Genomic DNA, 26,445 nt, shown 5'->3' on the forward strand with positions numbered 1-26,445 from the left:
TTTTGAGATTTAATTGCTGCCAGGTCATACTGGAGCCAGATAGTAATACGTATCTCCGAGATTTTGGGACCTAACTCCATCCTCCAGGATGCCAACGCAGGAGAGCGTTGAGTTACATAAAATCTTTTTATTTGTTTTCCTTCTAATTTTGATCAAGAACCCCACCCCAGGCATCTAATATCTCATTCCAGGCCCAGGCAAGACTATCAGTTGGCCTGGTCTCCTCCACAGAGCCAGGACCATCACAGAGTTTTGGAGTGGAGAGGATGGAGTGGCCTGCCATGAGTCTAGACCCCAAACCAATTGAACACTTGTGGGGTCAGCTTTGCTGTGGTGTATGTGTTAGTACAACCAACACAACCGTACTGGTTGACCTTCAACTCCTGGTTGGGGAGTGGTGTGCCATCCCCCAGTAAAATGTGACCGCATGATGAGCAGGTGCAAGGCTGTTATTGCTGTATATTCCACGTTACTCAGGTCCCTGACAGTATAAAATACATAAAGAACAAAAATGGCCAATGCATGTTGTTTTTCCTTATTACTGAGGGAGAATGCAATCATCCTATTCACCATGCAGCTTAGAACAAGAGTAAATACCAACAGGAGAATATTACAGGGGATTTTGGCACGTTTTGAGGGGGCAATACCAAGATTTTTCACTGTGTTCATTCCAAAAAATCATGAGCCTTACAGGTTATACCTCATAACAAAGGTAACTGATCAGGTTTTTCAACAATGTATAACAACACCAATTTGTCTTATTAAAGTAGGGAAATTTCCAACTAAAGGAAAATTTTCATACTTTTGTGCTGAAGTTTCTCTGACAGAAAACGGCTAAAATGGTGAAGTTGTGTCAATAATTGTTTTAGCAAATTAACAAGTTTTCAAGTGGATGTAAAATACCACTAATGATGTATTCATATAGATTGTTTTCTAAATTCAGTACTTGAGCATTATTCTGCTTTCATTAAAGAAAAATAACTGTAGCACTCAGCAAAGATAATGGTGGTCAACTAATGATAGCATCAGTACTTTCTGTATTTTCTGACAAATTACTACATTACCATGGGCTAATCGTATGCCTCCTCCTCGTGTTTTTACAGGACATTTCATATTTACAGTGGCAAGTAAAACTATTTTTGGTTAATCTACAATTTATTCTAAAAATTTAAATTCATTCTTCTGAATCAGTTAAATGAGATTTTCATAATAATTTTTGCACTTTTAAGTTACGTTTTGCACACAATATAAAATAAAGTTTGTACAGTTCACACAAAACATGAGCCCCTAACTGGAAACCATGAATTAAACTCTCATTCACCATTAAAGTTTTTTGGGGTTTGCAGGCTGAGTTTATTTTTCAGGAATTGTATTAAATAGTAAACCTTGTTTAACTTCTTGCTTCCTTTTGCCTCTGTGGTGATGAAAGATACAGAGTAGATTTTTTTTTTTTTTAACTAAAGATAACTTTTTTAAAATCTTTATCAGTCATATTCATAGGCAGTATACTTTATAATTCTATGAATATTGTTTTAATAAATAAATTCAGAGGTTTAGAAGACAGAAAAGGGGCTGTCCTGGTAAATCAGAGGTTGCCTGATGGCTCGGATGGTTTGCTCATAGTTTATAGAAACAAGCATGCACTTAAAAAAAAGGCATCTAGCATCAGTCACAAGCAAACTTCAACCAATCAAGAGTATGAAATTGCATTAATGAAATTATTAATTAATTGATTCACTAATAAAATGACATTAAAATTAGAAGTTGATCACGCCAACCAACGTGATTATTTACAACCCTTACAACCTTACAGATTGATTTCACACACTTCTGGGGATTCCTCCGTCACATTTCTCTAATTTGTTGCTGACGCCTACAAATGGAAAGCCTCCCCTATCCAAGAGAAAACACATCAGCATCTATTTATGCCTCTTCTGTTTGTGCAAAAATAATCTGCAACAAATGATGAAAAAAAATCTGTTTCTTTAAAGAGTGTCTGATTTTGGACCGAACCACAAAAACCCCATCGCTGTTCCTCACCTTACCCCTTTTTCTTGCCGAGGTAAGGTGCCCATTTTCTTTCAGGGATGAAGGCGTGGTGGTCATCCTTGCCTTCAGCAGGAGCTTTGAGGACCATGAAAAGGGTCCAGGGGAGGATTGGCCAATGTCCCCACATCCAGCACCTGAAAAGCTTGATGAATATTGAGAAAACTGCCGCCGTGCATGTTGCAGCAGAGGCTTGGAGAGAGGCAGTTTATTCCCTGTAGAACATTGTTACCCTCTACTTCAGCAGCAGTGTTTTCATTTTTCCCAAACTTAAACTTCTCATGAGTTATTAAGAAAAGCTTCTTCTAGTGAACTCCGGTGTTGAGGTGAAAGGAAGGTCTGCTGTACTGCCTCTGTGGGTTTGCACAATTTAATATCATTGTTCTAATAATTACTAATTACTTATTCTAATTGCAGAACAGCAGCCTACAGTGTGGGTGCACGTTAATCAAAATGTGGGGATGAGTGCAGCATTATCTTGTGGTCACTGCAGCAAAATGCTGCTTGAATTCTTTTTTTTTTTTTTTCCTCTCCCTATAGCCACTATTCTCTCTGGTTTCCTTTAATTTCCTTCCAGCCTCTTTGTTCTTGATTTTCATTATTTCAGTGCTACAATTTTATTAAAATGCAAATTGGATCTGGTTGGTGATTGTAAAGTAGTGAACGCAATCTTTGCTAAAAAAAAAACTGTGAAAGTGATAACTGAAGTCCACTTGCTGTTGTGATCATTGACTGATTACCCTGATGTGTTAATAAAAATAAATTTCCAATTGTAGCATTTTTATATCTGATCACAGTTGTTCCACACTTTGACTGTTTATTCCAGTATTTTTAAACAGCTCACATTTATAATGTATAGAAATAATGTTCCTCTCCAGAATGTTCTATGGGGCTTGCAAACCATAAGTTTTACCCGATGTAGTCGATATCACTAATTCTTCCTCAACATGATTTAAATTTAACAAGAAAGCAAACATGTCCACGCATGCTTTCTTTTTCCCATGTGCCCCATGTTTAATATTTTCAATCCTGATCCTTGCCATCTTTGAATCACTGTAGTGGTGTGGTGGTTAGCATTCACAGCAAGAAAGATGGGGAGTTTCCACATTCCCTCTGGAGTCCTCCAGCTTCCCCTCAGGGTCCCAAAACATGTATGTCCGGTTAAGTGGTTATTGTAAATTGACCCTATGAGGGAGAAATCAGAATTAGAAATACTTTAATAATTCCTAAGGGGGAATTCTTTGTAACAGCACTCCATTGGAGACGTAAGAGGGAAAAATGTGGAGAATTAATGCACAAAATGCTAAATTCTGTACAGGAAGTAGCAGTATTCACTGTGGCAATGGTTGATTGTGCAGAATAAATATAACATGAACAACTTAAAGGAGAGGATCAAAAGAAGCCAGATGACCCAACCCTGGATAAACGCCATGAATATATATGGATGGATGGATGGATGGATTTGTAAACGTTGCATGAAAACCAGAAAACCATCTATAGAATGCCCAAAACTAAATGTATGAAATTCTATGATTTTTCACACATTTCTAGGTCGACCGTCAGTGAATGCAGCATTATCACCAGCGGTACCTGGATCTTTACATGGGAGAACTTATAAACTTCTATTTATCCGTTTATCTATCTAAAGGGAAAGGATGGTGACTGGGGCTCATGTACCTTCACAACTTGCTTGACTAGTACTACAATAGATCATAACTGGTCATTTATCAGTGACTGAGGGTGAACTTGCAGAGTTCGTGAACGACAGGCATGAACAATTTTCTGTGTCCAGTGGCGCGCTGTGGTGGAATAAGTCTTGTTCCAGTCTAACCAGAACACCATGAAGTTGGTGTGAGATGTCCAGTTTTGCTAAATGAGTCATTTCATATTATTTTGATAACTGCATTAAGGATCTTTTGCAGAAAATCTGCACACGCTGGTTTATATATGAGGTTGTCTGTAGCTTTCTGTTTAGCTTGTGACTCTGCAGAGGTCTTGGCAAATGAAACATCAAGCACATAAAATGACTTTCTACTAAAACTTTTACCATGCGAGGAACCAGCGCAGGTTCTGTTTTCCATTTTATGTTGTGAGGTGAAAAACCATCTCCCGAACAGCATTGTTTATATAGTTGCATTTGCACACCTGGAATCGCTCTCATCGTTGGACACTTGAGGATTTTCCAAGTCTTGCATGAACAGGTCCCACTTCCCATTTTCTGCTGCAAAGTTTTCATCATTCAGTTGGCAGCTGAGCTGGAACGCCACTGTTTTCCAGAGGTTTTTCAGCTCCCATCCTTTTTTTTTTTTTCTCCCCGGATTTAACTCCCCGTTTGGTTTCTCCGAGTCAAATACAAACAGCTGGGGATGCATCGGTCCGATACTAAATCTGCATTCAGATTTATTACAATTAAAGCTTTTCACATTTGCAATCCATATTAGTTTGGAAAAAGGAAAGAATTATTTTTAACTTTTTGACCGTCAAAATGCTAAATAATCCATAACTTGTGCAGATTCGATCAGATTAGCTGACATGTTTAGATGACGCATCTTTATTCTAAATGGAAGTTCGATCGGATCAAAAGTCCTAAACGTAGCGATTGCTGCATGGCTCCTGATCTGCTATTTAAAGGCCCAAAGTAATTAAAGACAACATTACATACGTTTTCTTTTTCTTTTTCATTACAATTGTTCCTAGTCACAAAATCACATGAACACCCGTTTGAAGCACACATTTCACCACACATCTTTGCTCACATGTAACACAGTATTAGTGTGGAAGCTCAGGTGACAGTAAGCACAGCAAGAAAAACATAAAAGCATTTTCAAAGGCCTTAAAATATTATTGTGGCAGTGACAACACTGAAGGTACAGTACAGGTTTTACCTAAAGAAAACAAAAATACTTAAAAAAAACAGTAATGTAGTTATAAATGACAATTAAGCTGTAACAGTTTACATTAATCTTGATGTCAAGGCAACTTTAGACAATTTACAAGCCTAAGTGTGAGACTGCAATCAGACATTTCACAATCACACTGTTCTAATTAACAGGGCTGGCTGGTGAAATACTTCCTTTTTCTTCTGAAAGGGTTTACTGGGAAAATTGCTTGTGGTTGTTTGGCAAGCTGTGGCATTAAGCCTTGCTTTCTGATAGCCGGTATTAAAAAATGACAGATTTTAGCATTAGTTTGTGGACTTTGAAGCCTCAATTTCTGTATAATAACTAACTTAATCTTTTCCTGAAACAGTTAAAGCAAATTACAGCTGTAAAAATAAGAAAACCTCCTTTTATTCTAGGATTTTATGTATCAGTATCTTAAAAAAACAACATGGCAAACTACACCACACCATTGTTGTTAGAACCAACCTGAGCCAAAATACAGAAGCGGTTTGTGAATAAATAAGTATATTCCCTGATTGAAGACCCTGATAAAACTGTCTTTAGCAGCAATAATAACGCAAGTCATACTTACTCAGACTTTTTTAAATTGTACGGTAATAAACTTAAAAATTTAAGATGCTAACTGAGGCCTGTTGTCTGGGATGTAGCTCTTTGAGGTGGTTACAGTTTCTCTGAACACTTCAGAAATTGAGCTTGGGATGAGCTTTAAGTCCACTCTAGGGAAGGTTGCCGTCAGTCTTGAATGTTTTACACTTGTAAAGAAAATTGTTCTCACTACAGAACAATGGACTTAAAGTGTTTGGATACAGTCTTATTAATCCCTCCAAGATTGATGAGCAGCAACAATTGCTTCTTGAAGATCATGAATGTCTTTCTTCTTGGTATTGTGTTAACACACCTGAAAACTCCTGACCAGCAAAGTAACTGAACATCTGTTTTCACATTTGATTATTAGCACCTGCAGCTGGCTGTCTTTTCAATGACTAAATATTAGCGTATGGGTGTACTTAGTTTTTTACACACCGCTTCTGTAGTTTGCCTTCATGTTTGTTATACAAATAACTGAGGGTGTAGTTTCTTTGTCACGCGTGTTCTTTGAAACTTGAGCTATACCTAGCAGCTCCCTTGGTAGTTAGCTAAATAGTTGGTACAGCTACCCCTTTGTTAGCATGTTAGTTGTTTCCTACAGCCAGTCTATTCCTAAGCTACACTAAGCCAATAACTAGACGAGCTAACTTCAGCTCTACAAGTGAAAATATTATAGGAAATATGGACTGCTTGCCGTTAGCCGCTTCGTTAGCATAAAAAAAAAATTAAAAAAAACATACAGCTCCTTTGCTAATGTAGCATTGTGGGCATTCAAGTCCCCAGAATACCCATAATACCCATCCATACTTGCATTATTTTTACCTGTTACCTGTAGTCTTAAGTCTAGTTTTGTTCTTGTAATAAATTTAAGCTAACATGGCTAAGCGTTGTCTTCTGAGCAATGTTCTGTTAAATGCATTCAAAGAAAAAAAAAAAACTTTAGTAAACAGTGTATTATTTGTACATTCATTTAAGTATTTATTTGTTTGTTTAGGTTTTTAGTATGCCCAAGCCTCCTTTAGTGTGAATTAAATAACATACTGTTGGGTTAATATGTTCCTAGGCTGTACTGTTTTTTTACTAGGTATTTAAAAAATGTTCTATCAAAACACAAAGATTATTTTCAATGATGGTCACTCCTAACAACATATTCAATAAAGCCAAAACTAGCCAAAACAACCAAACCGGATGGAAGAGACCACTTACTTAGTGATAAACCCGATAATTCAGAAGTTAACAGCTTAATTGGATAAAAATCAGGTGATCAAACACAAAAGCAACTGTTTCCTCAAAGAGAGAAAAAAGCTCTTCAAACATGATTTAAATTTACGTTACCAGACGTTTAAGGTTTGATCATCCAGCCCTGCTGATTAGAGTATGCCAGACTTTTGTGCTGCTACAACACAACCTTAACTGTGGTCTAATTCTCACAATATCACAGTTAAACAGACAAATCTCATACAGTAAGCTGGAGTGAAATGGACCAGGATTCAAATAGTACACGTGTTTAGTTCATCATATTGCAGTGTGTAACAGTGAACATCTGAAGCAAAGCATTGCTAACACTAAAACACTTCATGGAGATCTTCAGTCATTGATGAGATGTTTTCAGACACCTCTGTGTTTAAGGTTTTCTTAAAAAATAAGTGCACCTACCTACATTAAGTAAAACATGTTCAAATTAGAGTATTATATGCACAAGTTTGGTGTTTGTTCTTTGAGCTATTAGAAATTCAGATACATGTGAGAATGAAAGAAAGTTTACACAACTCTGTGAGCCTTAAAAATACCATGTTTTTACAGTTTTTAATCCACGTACACTTTAACCATCTGAACATAAATGTTTGTATGGGTTTATATCATGACGTTAATCATGACACGAGAACTGGAATTAAAGGTAAGTGGTGAATGTGGTGAGAGATCAAACTCTGCAGAAACAATCCAGCAGTCCAATTTGTGCAAATGATAACTGGAAACTGGCTTTGCTTTTCTCTGAAAGAAAACGTGTGCATGTATTGGCACCCACTGTGGTTAAGATGAGGTTCGATAGTTCTGAAAACTTCAAGATGAACAGTAAGGCTTCATTACCCCCTCGAGTTAAAGGGAGCATTAGTATCAAGTAGTGAGAGAATAGGGAAGACCCTCTGCAGGCTGCAACATCAACACAGAAACCTGAGCCGAGTGCTGGACAAGCAGTCCTCATCAGTTATGTGCTGAATACTTTAGTTAGCTGAGTGGCAGCACAAAGAATTCACAAAGAAATAAACATAGTGAAAAATATATTGAGGTTGCTGAACAAGCTTCGTATTAGGCTTCACAGTGTTTTGGACCGGGAGGTGAAATGTCTGATGATGGAGGATTTGAATTTAATATCACTGTATTGTGCCACATAAAAGGCCACAAATACACTTCATCTATACATAAATATCTCTCCCAACAAGGACGGTAGTCCAATGACCAAGTTAAACACTAAACATAGCTCAACTTTAAAAAGATGTTTCTCCTGTCACTCTCTTAAACTCTAACGTAGTTTTTCGTTCGGTATGTCCGAATGAAGAGAGAAAACCCACAAGAGTGTAAATGAAAAAACTGTACCCAGTTATTTTTTTCTTGGGATAATTAACAAGATGCTTTGAGAAACATGAAAAGATCAAAATGACTGTATGTGGAGTTTGAAGCTTCAACATTTTCTTCTTCTCTCGCACCACCACAACTGGTGGGTCCAAGGGGCATCCCAGTACAGAGCTGTTCTGTACAGAGATGCTTTGAGATAGCGATTAAAAAAAAAATAAGAGCCGAGCCTGGCCACTCTCGGCTTCCATAAACATGTCTGAATAAAACATCCTGGTGCTTTTCCTGCATTAGAATCTTACACATAAGTTTTAGTAGATTTCTTAAGGCCATTACAATCTTTGTTTTAGAGGCTGCAAGAGCAAAATTTTCTCTTTCAGCCCTGGTTTGGGAATTCTTGCAGCTTGTTCTCAATCACGAAGAACTTTTTTTCTTGTGTGGCGTCTGAAAACAATTGTGTAATTGGGTGGAAATTCAAAGAAAAGAGAAGCGTGAAGCTGAACGTGGTCATTTCCTCTTTTCTGCTGATGTCAAAGATTCAACAGGGTTGAACAGGTGGTTTTATGAATCATGTGGGTGAGGTGGTGAAGAACTACGGACACCGCCCCACTGTTTGAATAAAGTTTGAATAAATGAACTGGACCAAAACAAACTTTGTTCTTGTTGCTACTTCGAGAACAAGAACAATGTACGAACAAGCTTCAGTCCTCTGTTGGGAAAGCAGCCACCAACTTAGGCATGAAATGGCAATAATACTTATAAAGTAAAAGAAAAGGTGAATTAAATATATTATATGCATGTTGTGTAATTATTTTTTTCCATGTATTAATATTTTTACATCTATTTAAGTGTTGTTGATGTTTATTATTTTTTTAAAGCACATATTTGTTTCACATGAGGTGTGTTTGTCAGGCTGATGACAGGTGCACTGAGAGGCTTTTAGCTGTTACCAGTCTATGTGCTGGGCCAAGTTATCAGCTGCTAGCATCATCTTCATATTTCCTAACAACAGTGATCATGATCTTTTCAAGCTTTTAGTCTGTTTTGCTTTTACAGAACTAATAAAATTATGGGTAACAGGTGGAGACAGTCAGACTGGACCACTCCATCGTACTTATAGGTGAAAAGAATAGGCATAAAGAGTGCTGCTTTCGCTCTTCTTTTTCCTTTCTAAAATATTATATGATTATCCAACAAACCATTTATGAGATAAAAAAAAATTAAAAAATCAGTCTCAGTTTCTGTAAAAATTACTTTAGAGGGGGGATTTACTTAAAGGGTGAGTGGATAAAGTACATTCTATAGATAATAAAGGATTTTCATAAGATGATACAAAATTCCCTTAAATATTGAACATGATGTGCCTGAAAACTACTTCTGTCCCATTTGTAATAAGTCCAGCAGAATTCATGCATGTCCGATATTCCAGTTGGTGTGCATGGTGTTTCAACCTTTATGTCCTCCAGCATTAATGCATAGTGCAGCTCAGTGGAGCTTGGGCAGCTTTAACAAGTCTGTTTTTTATTCTGTCAAGTTCAAACTACTGTCCATAAACAGACTAACTGTTCATGGGAAAGACTGTTAATCTAAAAAAATAATTAAAAAATTATCTGGACTACACAACTGACATGCTGTGATGATGATGTCCTACTGCAGCAGTACGTTGCTGCACATTCCTCCGACAAGCTCACGTTTACTTAATGCAGGAAGACTTTAAGTTGGACAAAAACAGGAATGATTGTCAACTTAAGGTCAGTTTGCTGTACTGCTTGTCTTTAATTACTAGCTCAAAGTATTTTGCTCAAAAATAAGAATCAGTAAAGCTGAAAGTATATCTGTTAAAGCACAAAACCTTGTGTGGTGTCGACTGCAATGTCTCCACCAGCGTGAAATTGTAACAAAGGCCGATTTCTTGGTATGAACTACCACAAAAAAAAAAAAAAAAAAAAAAAAAACTATATTGTGCAACCAAGCATTCAAAAATGGTGCAATAAGACGGGAGTTCATAGGCTTAGACTCTGAAGCAGGGAGACACTACGAAAGCAGAGAGCCAGGAAACCGGTGCCAAGCAGGTCCCCCAGAGCTGTCAGGTAGGGGATGGAGAAGTTGTCGGGGTCCAGACTTCTCCGCCACATCAAACGGACGATGAGGTCAGCAACATAGAGGAGGATGGCCACCTGAGGCAGGAGAAATGACAACAGGGCTGAACGGGTTAAAAAGAGAATTAAAACACCACTTGCTTCCTCTAGTTAACACATTTATTATTGGCTTAAAGCTTAGAAATGCCCTAAATATACATATTACTTAAAAGTAATTTGCAAACTGGAAGTCTTGATGAATGCAGCACAGAAACTGGAGACTGAATAAAAGGTTAATAATGCTGTAATATGTGTTGTTTAGTTGTCTGTCAGCCAGCTAATTTAAACAAAACTATTGAGCCAAATGTCATGAAACATAGAAGAAACATAGAGCCCAGTCAAAGGTTTAACACATTAAAATATGGTGCAGGTCAGAATCAAGCTAAGTCAAAGCCTGGATCTGCAACAAATAAACAGTTGACACAGTTCCAGAAGTAAACACCAAATGTAATTATAAAAGTGAAAACACAGCTACTACCACTACTATGAATATTTCATATAAACTCACCAGCCACTTTCTTAGGTACACTTGTTTAACTGCTTTTTAGCACAACTAGCTAATCAGCCAATCTCATGGCAGCAGCTCAGTGCACTAAGTCATGATGTAGGCATGGTCAGGACGACTTACTGAAGTTCAAACTGAATGAGGAAGAAAGAGAATTTTAGTAATTGATCATGGTATGGTTGTTGGTCTGAGTATTGTAGAAGCTGCTGATCTACTGGGTTTTTACACACAACCAGCTCTAGGTTTCTAGAGAATGGTCTGAAAGCAGGAAAATATCCAGTGAGCAGCAGCTGTCTGGACCAAAATGCTTAGTTGAGGTCAGATGACAATGGGCACACTTGAAGACTATAGAAGGGCAATATAGTAACTTAAATAACCACTGGGTCCAACCGAGGTATGCAGAATACCATCTCTGAATGTACAACACATCCAGCCTTGAAGCAGATGGGCTGCAGAGCACACCGGGTTCCTCCTGTCCACTAAGAACAGGAAACTGAGGCTACAGTTTACACAGACTCAACGAACATGGACAAAAGGAGACTGGAGAAATGTTTCCTGGTCTGATAAGTCTCCATGTCGACATGCAGATGGTAGGATGAAAGCATGGATCTATCCTGCCTTGTATCATTGGTTCAGGCTGGTGGTGGTGTAATGGAGTGGGAGATATTTTCTTGGCACACTTTGGGCCCCCTTAGCAGTCCCCCCAGCAATTTGTAATGTTGCTATTGCAACTATTAACACAAATTCAGCCAATACTTACAAATTCTGCACATCCTTGCAATTTTGTGCAATCACCAAAACTTTATTGTAACCTTGATAAATCACAGTACTCCTCGCGTTACGTGACAGTCCCAGACTGGGACCTCCTTTCTCTGTCTGGCTCTTTATCCTGTCAACGGTCTAATAAAGACTTCGGAGCCTGAAAATACTCTCCCAGAGTTCTGCATGCAAGTGTTTTGTGCCATGTGCAAAGAACAAACGAATGTCATAAACTGGCAAACATCTGCAAACACAGCCAGAGAACACAAGAGCTAATTCACCATGATAAAATGAAAAGTACTTTATTAATCCCAGCGGGAAATTGTTGTATTAGATGTTTTTCTTTTGCTTTTGATGATGACTTTATAACATCCAGATCAGGACTGCGCTCTGCTGGACTGAGATGTCTGATGTTTCACCAGGTATCTGTCTCCAGTGTGGGGGGGCACGGCTCCCCAGTGCTCCGATGACCACTGGTACTACTGTTGTCTTCACTTTCCAAGCTTTCTCTAGCTCTTCTTTGTAAAGTCATGAACAAATCATTCACTACTCTAGAATCACTTTATTGATTCCACTGACTCATCCCTGCTACCGCTAGCTGGTTAACTGCAGAGACCAAATAATATTATTATTATTGTGCAATGGCTATTCTAACTGCACTTGAAATATATCAAACTACTCATTGCAATGAGTAGCTTTTCTCCGCATACTTCACTTTTATGTGTAGGGGCTGGGACTAAGCGGTGTTACATATACAGCTGCATTTTTATCTAATTTTATGAGTGAGTTATAGAAAGAAAAATAAATGCTTCCCCGCTGAGATCTACTGATAAACTCATTTAAACTCAACTCAGTAAAAAGAATCAAGTTTGCCATCACTTCTTCCTTGAGTCTTGGTATTTCTCCAGTTTCTCGTGTTCCTTCTTCCTGATACTGCCATCGTTCAGGACACTGATAACAACGGCTTTTCTCTACTGCTTATTCATGATCACAATCGCCAGTTGGTTGGTTCTTATATTTGTTGGTATGTATCTGGAAGTCCCACAGAATCTTATATCATTTTCCTACTCATTTTTTGCTGTCTGAACAGTAAATTACAGTTTTAAGAGCATTTTGCTGAATGTTGAAATACTCCCATTATTTCAATAAAGTAACTTGTAATATTATAAACAGTCATTTAAATAAATTTCAGGTGCTTCTGAAATAATACGAATTTCCACCCGCAATTTTTGTTGCAACTTTTCACAAAACCTGCCATTTTAGTAGCAACAATAAAAGAAAAAGCTGTTAAATCCGGGTGGAAAAGCCATAGTATTAACATTACATGGTTTAACCACCACAGCCTACCTGAGTATTGTTGCTAACCATCCCTTTACCACCACAGTGTAGCATCTCCTGATGGCTACTTCCAGCAGGCTAATGCACCATGTCACAAATCTCAAATCATCTCCAACTGCTTTCTTGAACATGACTTTGAATACACTGGACTCCAATGGTCTCCACAGTCACCAGATCTCAATCCAATAGAGCAGCGTTGAGATGTGGTGGAACAGGAGATTCTCATCATGGAGGTGCAGCCGACAGATCTGCAGCCACTGCTTGATGCTATCGTGTCAATATGGAGCAAAACCTGTGAGGAACGTTTCCAACACATTGTTGAATCTATGACACCAAGAATTAAGGCAGTTCTGAAGGCAAAAGGAGGTCCAACCCGGTACTGGCAAGGTCTACCTAATAAGTAGCCGGTGAGTTTATGTGCAGCAATCCAAACGACTTAAATAATACTTTAATTGAAATCAATGAGAGTGGCTTTGTTAAGTGGGAACAACAACTTGTCCTCGCACCTTTTTTATTTAAGATGTTTCCAAAATATCCACAATGTAATTGTTAACGGATTTGTTTTACATTTGTTGTGGCTCTGATGAGAAGTCATAAAATTTTAAATAGAAGAGGATGTGTATGATTTCTGTGCATTGTCTCAAAATGAAAAACACCCATACCGGCTCTTCCACCCGTTGTTCTTTACATAGTTGGTGGCCCACATTGTTTTAAGTTCTGGTAATCTGGATTTGGTAACCTTGAAAACCGTGACTCTAGATCAGGGTGATCAATCAATAACTTTGAACAACTGGGATAAAAGTAAGAAGGATTATGTGATCTTCCATCGAGAAAAATGGGATTCTCAAATCCGGATAGCTCTCATCCAGATGAAATCATTTGAACAACTGGCCCAAAGAGCTGCTAAAACACCAACACTAGCCACTGTTCATTTCACAGTTAGGTTACAGGTGGTAGAGTCCATTTTTAACAGACTAAACAAAGTCTGCTAATGTCTTTTCAGGTAGCTGGTTTTCACAGTTTGTTTTAGAATACGTGTGAGGTACGTGAGGGTCAGCTGAGGGCCAGTAAGTTTATGAGAAACCTTTGAGTGTTAACTGCCATGACAGGGAAAGCAGTGATTTATTTGTCCTCTGACTGGGATATGAAAGCATCTCACACAATGTGTGCATGCAGCTGAATAATTTCTTTTACCTGCAGCAAAGCGGCACACAGATAGCAGATGGTGAAGGCGATGGAGATAGGAGCCTCCTCTCCCTGCAGAAGAGAGATGGCGTAGAGGAAGACGAGGTGACCAGGAATGACCAGCATCAGCAGCACCCGAGCTGACTTAGAGTTCACCCCTGAGAAACACAAAGCAAAGAGCTGTCAATCACTCTGCTTGGTAAAAAGAAGAACTACTTTATTCCACCGACATCATTAATTTAGGTTTTAGATATTTGCTGCCGTTAACTCAGTTTTTTTGTTGTACTGTGGCGTTTTCATACACACAGAAGTCAAGAAAATCCTCCAGCTTGCATAAAAACATGGTTGATTTCATGAATATGTCAGCTGCCAATCACCTTAGAAATTAAATATTACATTGTTAGGTACACCATTTTAATTTCTTATCAATACAAATAGCTAATTAGTAAATCACATAGCAGCAACTCAATATATTTAGGTATGAAGATGGTATCAGGAAGACATTTTCTCTTCTTCAGACCATTCTCTGTAAACCGTAGAGATGGCTGTGTACGAACATCCCAGTAGATCAGCAGTGGCTGAAGAACTCAGACCAACCCGTCTGGTACCAACGACTACGCCATGTTCAACCACTTTTTTCCCCATTCTGGTGCTTCAGTTTGAACTACATCGAGTCATTTGACCATGTCTACATGACTAAAGTATGTGTTTACAAGCAGCTGAGCAGATGCTCCTAATAAAATGGTCGGTGAGTGTGTGTACTTACAAACAGATGTGTGTTTGAACCTGGAGGATTAAGACTGCACAGCTGCAAGAGTAGAGTAAATTTTACTGGTTTGTTGTATTATTGATTCTGCTTGAAACCAACTTAGAATTTATGTAAATATTTGCTAAGTGTAAAGTTTTATTCGGTAATGATTTTTAATGGTAATATCAAGAAAAAAAGCAACGTAGATCAGAGTTTCATGTTAGCTAGGGTACACCTCTACATGTTATTTCACCATAAATGTTAATCTTTAATAAAACATCAGACACAGTTCTTGAGCGTTTCTCCTTCAGTGAGGTGAATTATGCAACTGTTGATGACGCCTTGTTGGTAACACCTGAAGGGAGCTCTGTTTCCACATTTGATATGAAGAATGTTAAGAAATAAAAAGAAAAACAGACATGATTCCAAGTTCTGACGTCATAATCCTGAGATGCATTGAATGCAGTATCAGTCTACCTGAGGAGAAGAAGGTGATGCAGGGATTGGGCCAGTGCTGCCTCATCTTGTAGGGCAGCACCCCTGGGATGCTCCAAAAGTGCAGATAGGTTGAAATCCTGCTCGCCTGGATGGCCACTAAGTTACCACCTACTCCTGCACAGGGGAAGAAGACAGAGAGGAATGATGTGTCCACAAGGGTGACATTGGTATTTTATTGTCTTCATCAGCTGTAACATTATGACTCAGCGGTATTTGCTGCTTTAAAATCCAAGACAATCAGTTTTGATTCTGACATTAAAATGTAGCTAATTAATGATAACACACACTTTGCTATGATCCAGCCAGAACTCGCTTTGTATCAGTAAGCAGTTCAGGCCACTGCACGGCTAAATCTGGTCCCTCTGGATATGCAACAACCGGAAAATTAGGAGTTTAAAAGTAGAAACTATAAGTCTACTTGATACCTTAAAGTATAGCAACACTGCAACACATGTGAATGGAAATAAGCTCAACGGCCTGCAGCCATGAGCCCCTGGGTCTGCATAAATCATTATGTGTCAAACTCTGATGTCTGCGATCTTAATGCGCCACAGATGGGCTAAACAATAAAAATAAGACATTATTATTTCACTCTGGATTTGGTGGAGTTTTTTCGATTTTGGTTATCGTCTTCAAAGCTGCATTTTAGAAGTTAATTTCCATGTCTGGGGTTGAGAAAGGTAGCTGTGCCTAACTCAGTTCTGTCAAACACCTTTCCAAGTTTTACCCCTTAAAATAAAAAGAAATACCCCAACAGATGTTTTCTGAGATGGAAAAAACTTTGGGGGACTTTGAGTAAATCATTATACTGGTTTTATATGTAAGCCAGTGAGATAAGATGAGAAATTCAAACCAGATTAACAAACTTAGAATTTAGCAGAGCTGTGCAGGAGGAGGAAGGATTGGGAAACAACTGGAAGAAGGGTGGAAACTAAATGAGAAACAGTGACTGAGTGAATGATTATTAAAGGCCATGTCAGCTGTGCCAGGACATTGGGTGTGCACCAACTTTTCTCCTATACTCGGTGGACCTCTGAATGCATCACCTCACAGCCAAACCACTTCATCTGAATGCTGCTGCTTCTTTTGCTTCTTTTTTTAACCACCATTTCTCTGGGTATGAGAGCAGTTTTCTAACTACCCAAACAGATTTCACTTTGATTTCTGCTGCTGATCGGGACCTCACATCTTGTATTGCATCCTTTCATGCACTTAAGAGACTTCTGAGAAATTAAAGCAAAACTACACAAGTTTCCCACCCTAAAACTTTGTGTTTCTGACTTGTTATTTATTTTATCTTTTTTTCTGTCCTAGAGCATCCCTTTACAGCATCATGTCACACTCCCGCAACTGAACACGCCATTTTGAATGCCCACCATGGCTTATTCAGTAAAGAAAGTGGACATTATAGGAGGGAGAGGAACAGAAAGAAAAGTGACTGAGCATGAGATAAGAGTCAGCATCAAACTGACTTTTACTGGATGGAAAGAGTTCAGAGAAGAGACAGGATACAAGAGATGCTGAATTAGTCATCGTTATGGGGCGCCTCAGTAACAGAATATGCCAAAAGTTCAGGAGTGGGGCTTTAATAGAGACATTAGCTAACGATGACAGATACCTAACGTATACCGTCCATTTGCTGTGACCATCCCCAAGCTGTGGAAAGACTTACCACTGTGTGTTAGACAGGCCTCCATGCGATCAAAATTTAAGTCTTCCCTCAAAACCCATTGTTGTCTTATTGCTATTATTGTCTTTCAGTGTCATTTCTGTTGTTAACTACCTTTTAGTACTTGTTGTTTCAGTTTTTGGTTTATGTGTGTAATCTGTTCAGCACTTTGGTCCCACCATGGTTTTATTTAAAGTGCTTTACAAATAAAGTTGGATTGGACTGGATTATAGTTACTTAAATAATAATGCTAAAATAAGGCTATTCAGTATGACGGAACCCATTTTTAATCTTGATCTATATTTTGGCTTCCTATCGCAAAATAAACATGATTGTGCAACATTTAAACACATGTGCTTCCAAGAGCAATACAAATCAGAAGCTAATCAAGCTTCCCTAAATCACTGTCTGATGCAGAAGTTGTGCTAGACTTCCTCTCTGTTCATAAAGATGGTTAAAAAAAAAGCCATTGTACATAACTTTATTTAATAATTTATTTTTCCATAGCTTAGGGCTACTTAATCACATTTAGATTTAAGACACAGCTCCATTATTTAACAATATGTTCAGAACAAACTTATTATCTATTCATAAGGTCACAAGAGAACAGTCAAAAGTTTGAACACACTTCTCCATTTATTGGTATGAGGGGCCGTTTAAAACATTATTCAGAATTCACGTGAAATTTAAGTCATTTACACATTATACTGAAACCTACTGAAATCATTCATTTGTGTGTCCAAACCTTTGACTGGTGCTGTATGAGTAGACACTGTCTGTGCTTTCTTTCATGCCATCATAACAAGATAGAGATGAATAACACATATACAGCCTTCATTCTTTTTCCTCATAGGGACAGCAGACTGCTGAACAGGCAACTATTCACACTGCAGTTTAAGAAAATTGTGCAATTACAAGTGAAACATGAGCAAGTTCTAATTGCTTTAAACTCAAACCTTCCTCCTGGTCGGCAGACTTGTAAATCAGATGTTGGCTTGTGCATGATCAAACTTATCAAGAACATCAGCTGCAGAGGAAACTGTTGGGTTTCTATTAGCTTTACCTCAACTACGTAGATGACTTAGCAAGGAACTACTGGAACTACCAGTGTTGAATGACATGAAAAGCACCTTCTCAATTAGACAGAATTAAGATGGTGCAGCGAAAAACAAGGTCATAATCGCTTTCATATGTCATCACTGGGCATAAAGAGATGCCATGTCACGCAAGTCATGTTAACACAATGCTTAAAAACCCTGAAAGAGCAGTTACCAGGGGCCTCGGTGGTAACACAGGCCAGAGGACACAGCACAATCCTCTAAAGCGCTGCTTCTGAATGACACCATCGTTTGGGAGGCATCTTTAAAACACACAAACTCCAACAGATTTGAGCTTTCTAAAGGGAACCAATTACCAATTCAGTTTTGTAAAGTCAGAATATGCTGAAATAAGCCATATGCTGGCAAACAGTGCTGTATAAACAGGGCAGGGCCTACAAAGATGAGATCTGAACCGTTCGGCTTACCATTGATGACAGGCGTAAAGACAGCCATCCCCTCAAAGTTTGGATCACTCACTGTTTTGTCCAGTATAAGGCCTCCAAAACTAGAAAAATCACACAAAGAATCAGAACATCAGCTTTTGTATAACATTGCTTTTATGTCTTTTCTGTATCTCTAGGGGGACTTCTTCTGAATTTTACACCAGATCTTATGGTCTCTCATTTCTCACCTTCAATTGCATTTTGTTCCTCCTTTCTAGAAGATTTTTCATACATTAGTGAACGTATCTGTGTTGTTTTTAGAACCTGCAGAGTGAAGGATTCTGGGTAGTTTTTCAATGTAAAAGTTCCAGTTATTATAATTATTAGCCATGAAAACGATCCAACTGATGTGATGAATGTAAAGAATTTCTGTTTTAATAAAGCAGGTGTAAAGATAGCTGTTCAAAGGGAGCATTAACCTGCATTTTCCTTTTTGAGTTTGTGAAGTCACTACGAGCTTCAAAACAAAAAAAACCTGGCATTTTGTTTGAGGCCCCCCAATGTTTGAAACTGTAATATTTACTCAACTGTTCAGATTTTCAGGGTAAGGTTAAGCTACTCTGTAGAGTTCCCCCATCCCTCAATTTCTACACCTAACTTCAACTTCATATGATTCTACATTCACAGTACCTGGGGAATGGAGACTCTAAATGTATTTTCTTGCCTTGTTATTATGATCAGATCTCATCGTTAGTAAGTTCACACAATAGATATAAAGGAATAAATTAACTATTAATGTTCTATCAGGACTTTGTTACATTTTTATACTCCGACAACAAAAACTGACTTTCATGTTTTTATCAGCTGGAAGTTGAAAATTCTGATTTCTAATTTGTCACTGAATGCACCATCAGTACAGTAACATCCATCACAAAACCCAACACAGAGAAACAGAAGACGTAAGATGCGTGTTCTCGGTAGTTATTAACCATCCAGCAGCTGCTGGGTCTGCGGGGCGTGCTTTAATAACTTGGGTTGGTTCAACATGAGACTCCAAAGAAGACTGAAGGTTAAGTGGGATCAGCGGTCTAACTATCCATGGTCCAAGTACAGGTAGGAGAATAAACATGTCAGACAGATGTTACGACCACAGGAAATTGTGTCAGCTTGTGAAAAAGAGACTAATAAATCTCCTTTAATGTATTAAAATGCTTCACATGGTGACAGATTACCATCACCTGTAGATCAGCCCAAAACTCTGAAACCAGAAGCTGAAATGGTTCACTCGCATATATGCACAGCACCAGTTTGTGAGGCACAAACTAAGCAAGGACCCAGTAATAAATAAAGTGATGTATAGCACTGATTCATGTTATCTTTAACTCTACTAATTATTGTTTTCAAAGTCAAGTTATTTATAATAATCAGATAAACTCAAGAGAAGGATTTGAGTTACCTGCTAATGGACATGGCTACAATAACAGGCTGCCACCCTGAGCGAAGAACCTCTCTGATCTGAGGACTCTGTCGGGCCACCACCACCCAGAGTGGGATCAGAGCCAAGAAGACCAGGCACACCAAGGGGGACAGGTACCAAATATCTGTGGAGGAACAAGAGTGATTAAAAAACTCTAAATAATAAATAAACTAACATACTTTGTCTATGCTGATGGTCAGCTATACCTTCAGATAGGAGATGATACACTACTAAACCACCTTACACTCACCGTGCATCGGGAGTGATACTATGTTGCTACACAAGGTAAGCAGCCAACCAGCAACAGCAACACTGAGTTCATAGTCTCAGCATGTGTTTCAATAAGGCTCCTGAGCCGTGGCCGTATTTAACACCATATAACTTCGGTTTTAATGAGTACTGGGATGTTTATCAACACAGCATTTTCCATTAATAGTTTTAAAAGAATGCTATAAAACAGGTTCAGTTGTATCTTACACACACCTCTATTGTTTAAATGCAACATAAACATTTAAACACAAGCAATAATGTACCCTCACAGAGGGTCCCTTTACAACTCAAAGATAAAGCACAACTCGCTTATAAAAAGCACCTCAGAAAACGTCCAACTAAAACAGGCACAGTTTCTAAACTAAAGCACAAAAACTCAAAACATGCACACAATCATGATAATGATCTGTGTCAATAATTAAACCTGCTTTTTGCTGCCATCCTGTGGAAAGACTTGAGTTAAGCAGGTTCTAATAAACATGACATGGTCCCAAACTCACACACACTCTCTCTCTCTCTCGTTCTCTCTCTTTATCTCCATATATATATACACACACATATATATATGTATATTATATGTATATTGATATTACCTATGTATTCATACAGTGCGCTGCTGACTCCAGCCAGCAGCGACAGGGTGATTAAATCCCCCAGACTGGCAGCGATGGGGGTGGCCACGTTGTCGGGGTTGATCCCGACCTTCCTGGAGCCAATGATCACTCCAATCATTACGAGACCTGCAGAGGAAGGATGGAGGAATAACACGGAGAATGACAGAAAATATAAGTTTGAAAGTTTCTTTCAGGTGAGACAATTCTTCATCAGCCAACCACACAGTGTGGAAACTTGATGGAAAAAAAAAGAAGACTGCTTTTAAATATATAGCAAAGTACTAGACGAGTGTGTTGGTGATTGGTTCTTAATTTTCTATCCCTTTTAAAAGCCTAGGTACACAAACATCATTAATTATGTTATTTATTCTAACAGGGCTCCCCAAGGGAGCCATGATTATTTCAGCAAAAACTGAAATTTGTCTTCTGTCCCCTAACAGATACCCAGAAGCAGAAAACCACATTATAACATTTTTAAACTATCACATGGTAATAAATGGTAGATATCTTCCCCCCAAAAAAATGTTAAATTTTTTGGTTACATTTTGTGAAAGGGCCCAATTAAGACCTTATATTTAAAAAATTGGACTTTTCTTACAATTTTTTCATGGGTCGGGCCTTTATGGGTTAAATGAAAAATATTTGGGTTAATAGGATTTTCTACAATGAATGCAACTAGTGGGTGTAAAACTTTCTACACAATTTTCCCACACCACATGTGAGTCTAAAGTTATAGGTGTGAATTTTGGGCCTGTTTTTATTCTACAAATTGATTGGACAGTGACAACTCAATCACATTTCAAATGTTCAGTTAGAGGGCAGGTGACTTTGTAGCCCTCCGTTCCTGAAAATGGATAAGATTTCTAAGACAGACAATGTTGCCAGAACTTCTGTGACACAGATGGTTCATATGGACGTCACCATTAGTTGATTTCACAATCAACTTAGATAGTAAAAGCCACGAGATAGTAAAGATCCCTCAATATCACTTTCCATAACACGTGTCTAAATCATATCAGCAGATCAGCACAACTTATGCACGGCATGAACAGAAATTTACACCACATCCACTTGTTGCTGCTCAAGTTGCTTTGTTTTCATTTTGTGCAAGTTGCAGAAAAGGTGTTAGAGTGGAAGAGCAAGGCAGAGAAACATCTGTTTCCTCCAAACAAACGAATCAAGTCACCTATGTTGGACTTTGTTGGCTATAGAGAAAAAAAAGACCAAAGTGTGGTAGAGGACGGCTCACCAGCCTGTAAAGCAGCAATAAAAATGTTGCAGTGAAAAAAGGAAAGACATGGAATATTTTAGGCGTAGCCCCTGGTGTGGAGGATCCTCATGAGGAAAACACTGGAGTTAAAAAGTAAAAACAAGACCAAAATTAACCTAAAAACAATAAGAACAATAAAAAAATGAAGTGCATAAATAGGTACATAATTAAGCAGAAAGTCAAAAATAAAAATATGAAGTAAAAAATAAATAGATACAACAAACAAAATAAAATAAAATTCAGGTATAAAAGAAGTTAAAAAGGTAGGTCTTGAGCGTCTAAAAACATTACCAGTCTCTGCAGCCCTGAGTTTCTCTAGCAGGCTGGTCCACAGACGAGGCTTGTCGCGGTGGAACAAGGCCTCACCGTAGTTTTTACTCCTGACTTAAGCAACAATTAAAAGGCTGTGATCAGAGGACCTCTGGGTCTGTAAGGTCTCAAAATTTTAAAGCAGGTCAAATAACCAAGGAGGCCCAAGACCATTAAGACTAAGTGGTTTAAATGATAAACTAATAAAAGAATCTTAAAATCCATCCTGAAGCGCATTAGAGGCAATGCAGTGATTTTAAAAGTGGTGTCATGTGCTCCCGCCCTCCCCTGTTTACACAGCAGAGGGATTGTGTTGGAATAAGACCACCTGGTTGTTATGTTTGCATGAAAAGAGAAATAAATAAAACTTAAAGACTTAAAAGAAGTTTTAATTTGATTTTACATATTTTTAGTGTTGTAAAATTAATTAACACATAGCAATCATAAAAACTTGATGATTTCTTTGACAGTAATCATACAAAAAAATCTATAATCATTACATCGCTATACTTGATGAAGCTGTTGACATTTTAGATTCAATTTAACGTATGAAGCCTTTTACTTCCACCATGTTTCTTCTTTCTTTAACAGCTCGGACCATTACATAAAATAAATGGCTACCTTTAATTTCCACATCTGGTAAGCTTTCTGTTGCACAGCTCTCTTTATCTTGTTTGCATAAAAGAAACAAAGCGCCATATAGTTCTTTCTTATAGCCTTTTCCAGGCTTTGTGACTGAGTTGTCACCATCCAAACAGTTTGAGTCTTTTCTACAAATTTACAAACCAGAATTCTACAGATTCGTTTCACAGGGTGACAGATCTTCATTTACAGACACAACCTCTGGAATCATCTGGAATTACTTGTGAAAGCGGATGTTTACATGCTTGTAATAAATATGGGTAGAATTTGATCTTAACCAGTTTGAAAATAAAAGACAATATTCTTTCAATTTTCAAATGGGAACAAAACTTTTCCATCAATATTCCACAGAATTCTGGACCCCAATCTGCAATAACCACTTTATGAAGCACAAAAATATCACCTTATAACTTATTCAGTATGAAATCATTTGTAGAAAACACTACACCAGTGTGGAGGACTGAAGCTGCCAGAATAAAAAATAAATACAGAAATACAAAAATGGCTCAATAAACACATTAACGTGACAATAAATTATATAAAAAATTTTTTTCTTTAATAAACTTTTAAAATGTGACATAAATTTATGTTTCTATTGTTGTTTTCAACAGTTTTAACTTTGTATTAATACTCCTAATTATTTACTTTTCCATGTAATATTTAGTTATTTTAATCAATTTGCTAATTTGTAAAATTTCTTTCCTCCTTCATTTTTATGCCTGTATTGATTTATTTCTGTATTAGTTCCCTTTTACATTTCCTTTTTCCCCAAATTATTTTATTTTTATGTGACATTTTATCTATTATTTTATCGAGACTTTTTTTATTCAGTCATATTTATTTTTTCCCTCTATTTATTCTCCAAATGTGTTTATTTCCGTGTTTTTTTCTTACGTTTGTGTATGGATTATGTAAATGATGTGGGCGGTGTTTCAGGGTGTGTCTTGGGGGCAGATCCTCGCCTATCAGTCACACAACGCTGAGCGATCACAGGCTCTGAGTGAGGATGATGCAGCTCAGCCTGACTGCCTGGCTCGGCCCGGGTCTGCTGCTTGTGGCCTCAAGAGGGAAATGAGAGGTTTGTATATGCTCTACAATCTAAGAGGAGCATGATTTTATTTGGCAGAAGCGTCTGCAGTGACCCAGGAAGAATAGGAAAGGAATCACGAACGTTCAGAAAAGTTTTCATCTCAAGGGTCCAGGCAACGTTCTCTGAGCTTCACAGCCAGCTTTACCAGAACCTTCAGCCAGTTCCTTTGCTAGTTGTGCATGTCTGCAGCTGGAACAGCCTCTCAGTCACTGCATACACACCAAAAAGTAAACAGTCATAAGTGATTGTGTGATTTTCAGCTAAAAAAGCGTCGTGCCGAAGATCCTGTTCAATCTCCTGTTGAAAGTCAGCCGTTTTCTGCTGGAGTTCTACCAGCTCCAAACCTTCATTTCTCTCCCGAGGCCACAAGCATACGTTGGTGTGCACATGTGCTGTGAGCATATTGTGAAACATTAATATTTCCTATTATGATGATATAAGATATACGGTTATATCAGAAATATAAGGTTATAGAGTTGTAATGTCCACCTTTTACCAGTGTACTTTGCATAAATTAATTGCACTAGAACATCAAGGATTAAGAGAGATATATATAATATGACCTTACCTAAGGAGAGAGCAGCAACAAAGGCAGTGGTGATGCTGCTGGCACACAGGACAGCTGCCTGATCCAGCTCAACACCTCCCCTAGAAATTGCCCCTAAACAGACAGCTGCCACTGCTGCCAGGAATCCCACCACTGTGGCCTGCACCTGCAGAAAGAGAAAAAATTCACAGATTCAACACACCAATGACTTAAACATTCAGAAGGCTGACATCAGTGACGTGAGCGATGATTTTCTTCAGAAAGTTTAATAAAATAGCAGATTTTGAAACTGAAAGTATAAATGTTATTAGAAACAAGGCTGTCCTGTTGGGCTGTTTAAAAAAATGGCCTAAACATACACCTATGAAACATCACTCTGCTTAATGATTCAATCATTATCCTGCATTTACATCATCTCACAAGGTACATTTACAGTTCACACAGTTTCTACCTGTATAAGGGCCAGATTGCTGCACACCATGGTCCACTGTTTATTGGGGTCATCCATTTGGCCTGTATTTGCCTGAAAACATGACGGCATAACATTCCTTTTCATTATATTGTTGAGCATAGTAAGGCATCACTTTATATATTGTCAATAAAATTGTTACAGGGAACCTAATGGATAAGATCGCTTTGCATTTATTCCGTGATTTTGTATTTATCGGTTTCCTGTTTGTTGGTTTCAAAACTTACAAGACACCTGTGACAGACAGGTGAGAACTGGTTACCACTGATCTGCCCTTATCAATTAATATTTTAAACTCTGCGCTCCTCTGTGAGTCAACAGACAATCAGCTGATTGCTGAGATTATTTCTGATCAGATGCTAAAAGAGATCCTGATAGTTCTGCCGTGATTTGGGATCTGTGTTGCATAGTTACATTAAGTTATATTATAGTTTGGCATTCTCTTACCATCACTGAGCTGCATTACACCATCCACGCTGGATGCGTCTTTTCTCCAGACCAAGACACATTTATTTTTCTTGAACTAATTTAAATCAGATCAAAGAGTAATGCCGCAATGATGCTGGGAATGCAAATCAAGTCTCCTTAATCTCTAAAAAACATGTAAAACTGACCGAGGTTAACTAAAGAGCTTCACAGGATAAAAATACAACATCCAGTAGAGGACGTTCTGTTGGTTTCCCTCCTCCAGCTGAAGAACCGTCTCGTCTGTGTGCTGCAATGCCTTTTAAAACAGTTTTCTTGAATTATTTTTATAGTTTGATATAGGAAAATTTAATAATTTCTCCCTTTTTTAAAAAAAAAGTGAACTAAACAGAGATGTTTGGTTTTGCTTCAAGCTCAGCAGAAATTTATTCTTTCTTTCTCTCCATCTCTCCAAGGAGAAACACAAGCAATTTCTGCACTACTTCAAAAGACGTGTTGTTTCTATATATGGTTAAATGAGGGCGTTTCTGAGTGAAAATTACCGTACACAGGAACAAGCAAGTTATTTGGAACATGTGGGATTTATCAACAGCTGATTACATACTAACGTGGTATAACTGGCCTTGCATGGTAGATAAATCCAGATTTTTGTATTTATGAGCATTCTACATATCATTCATAGGACGGAATTTAGGAGAGTTTCTACGGGGTCCTAGGTGTCTGCAGGCACACACACCTAATATGCAGTGGAGTTTGAATAATTTAGCATTCAACTATAAATCAACACTTACAGTAAATGAGACTTTAGACTTTGGTGATTAGAAGAAACAATAATATTAAAAGAAAGCTCAATTATGAAGCAGATTAAAAAACTATTTAAGAAGTAAACATTTTACTTTT

General features: G+C 38.0%; 1 protein-coding gene across 3 annotated transcripts in view; it reads right to left on the bottom strand.

Annotated features, from left to right (window-relative positions):
* Positions 1-10,110: 10,110 nt before the first annotated feature.
* Positions 10,111-26,445, bottom strand: part of LOC121651201 (solute carrier family 41 member 1) — a 30,956-nt gene continuing 14,621 nt past the window's right edge. For all 3 annotated transcript variants that reach the window (XM_042003188.1, XM_042003187.1, XM_042003189.1), the window contains exons 4-11: positions 25,102-25,173; positions 24,672-24,816; positions 20,772-20,918; positions 19,888-20,032; positions 18,474-18,553; positions 15,259-15,393; positions 14,043-14,191; positions 10,111-10,285 (exon numbers count right to left, since the gene is read on the bottom strand). In XM_042003188.1, coding sequence (XP_041859122.1) covers positions 10,112-10,285; positions 14,043-14,191; positions 15,259-15,393; positions 18,474-18,553; positions 19,888-20,032; positions 20,772-20,918; positions 24,672-24,816; positions 25,102-25,173 — 1,047 coding nt within the window. In that variant the 3' untranslated portion in view covers position 10,111. The remainder of the gene's footprint in view (positions 10,286-14,042; positions 14,192-15,258; positions 15,394-18,473; positions 18,554-19,887; positions 20,033-20,771; positions 20,919-24,671; positions 24,817-25,101; positions 25,174-26,445) is intronic.

The sequence above is a fragment of the Melanotaenia boesemani genome, chromosome 13 (assembly GCF_017639745.1).
Source record: "Melanotaenia boesemani isolate fMelBoe1 chromosome 13, fMelBoe1.pri, whole genome shotgun sequence".
NCBI classification, from domain to species: Eukaryota; Metazoa; Chordata; class Actinopteri; order Atheriniformes; family Melanotaeniidae; genus Melanotaenia; species Melanotaenia boesemani.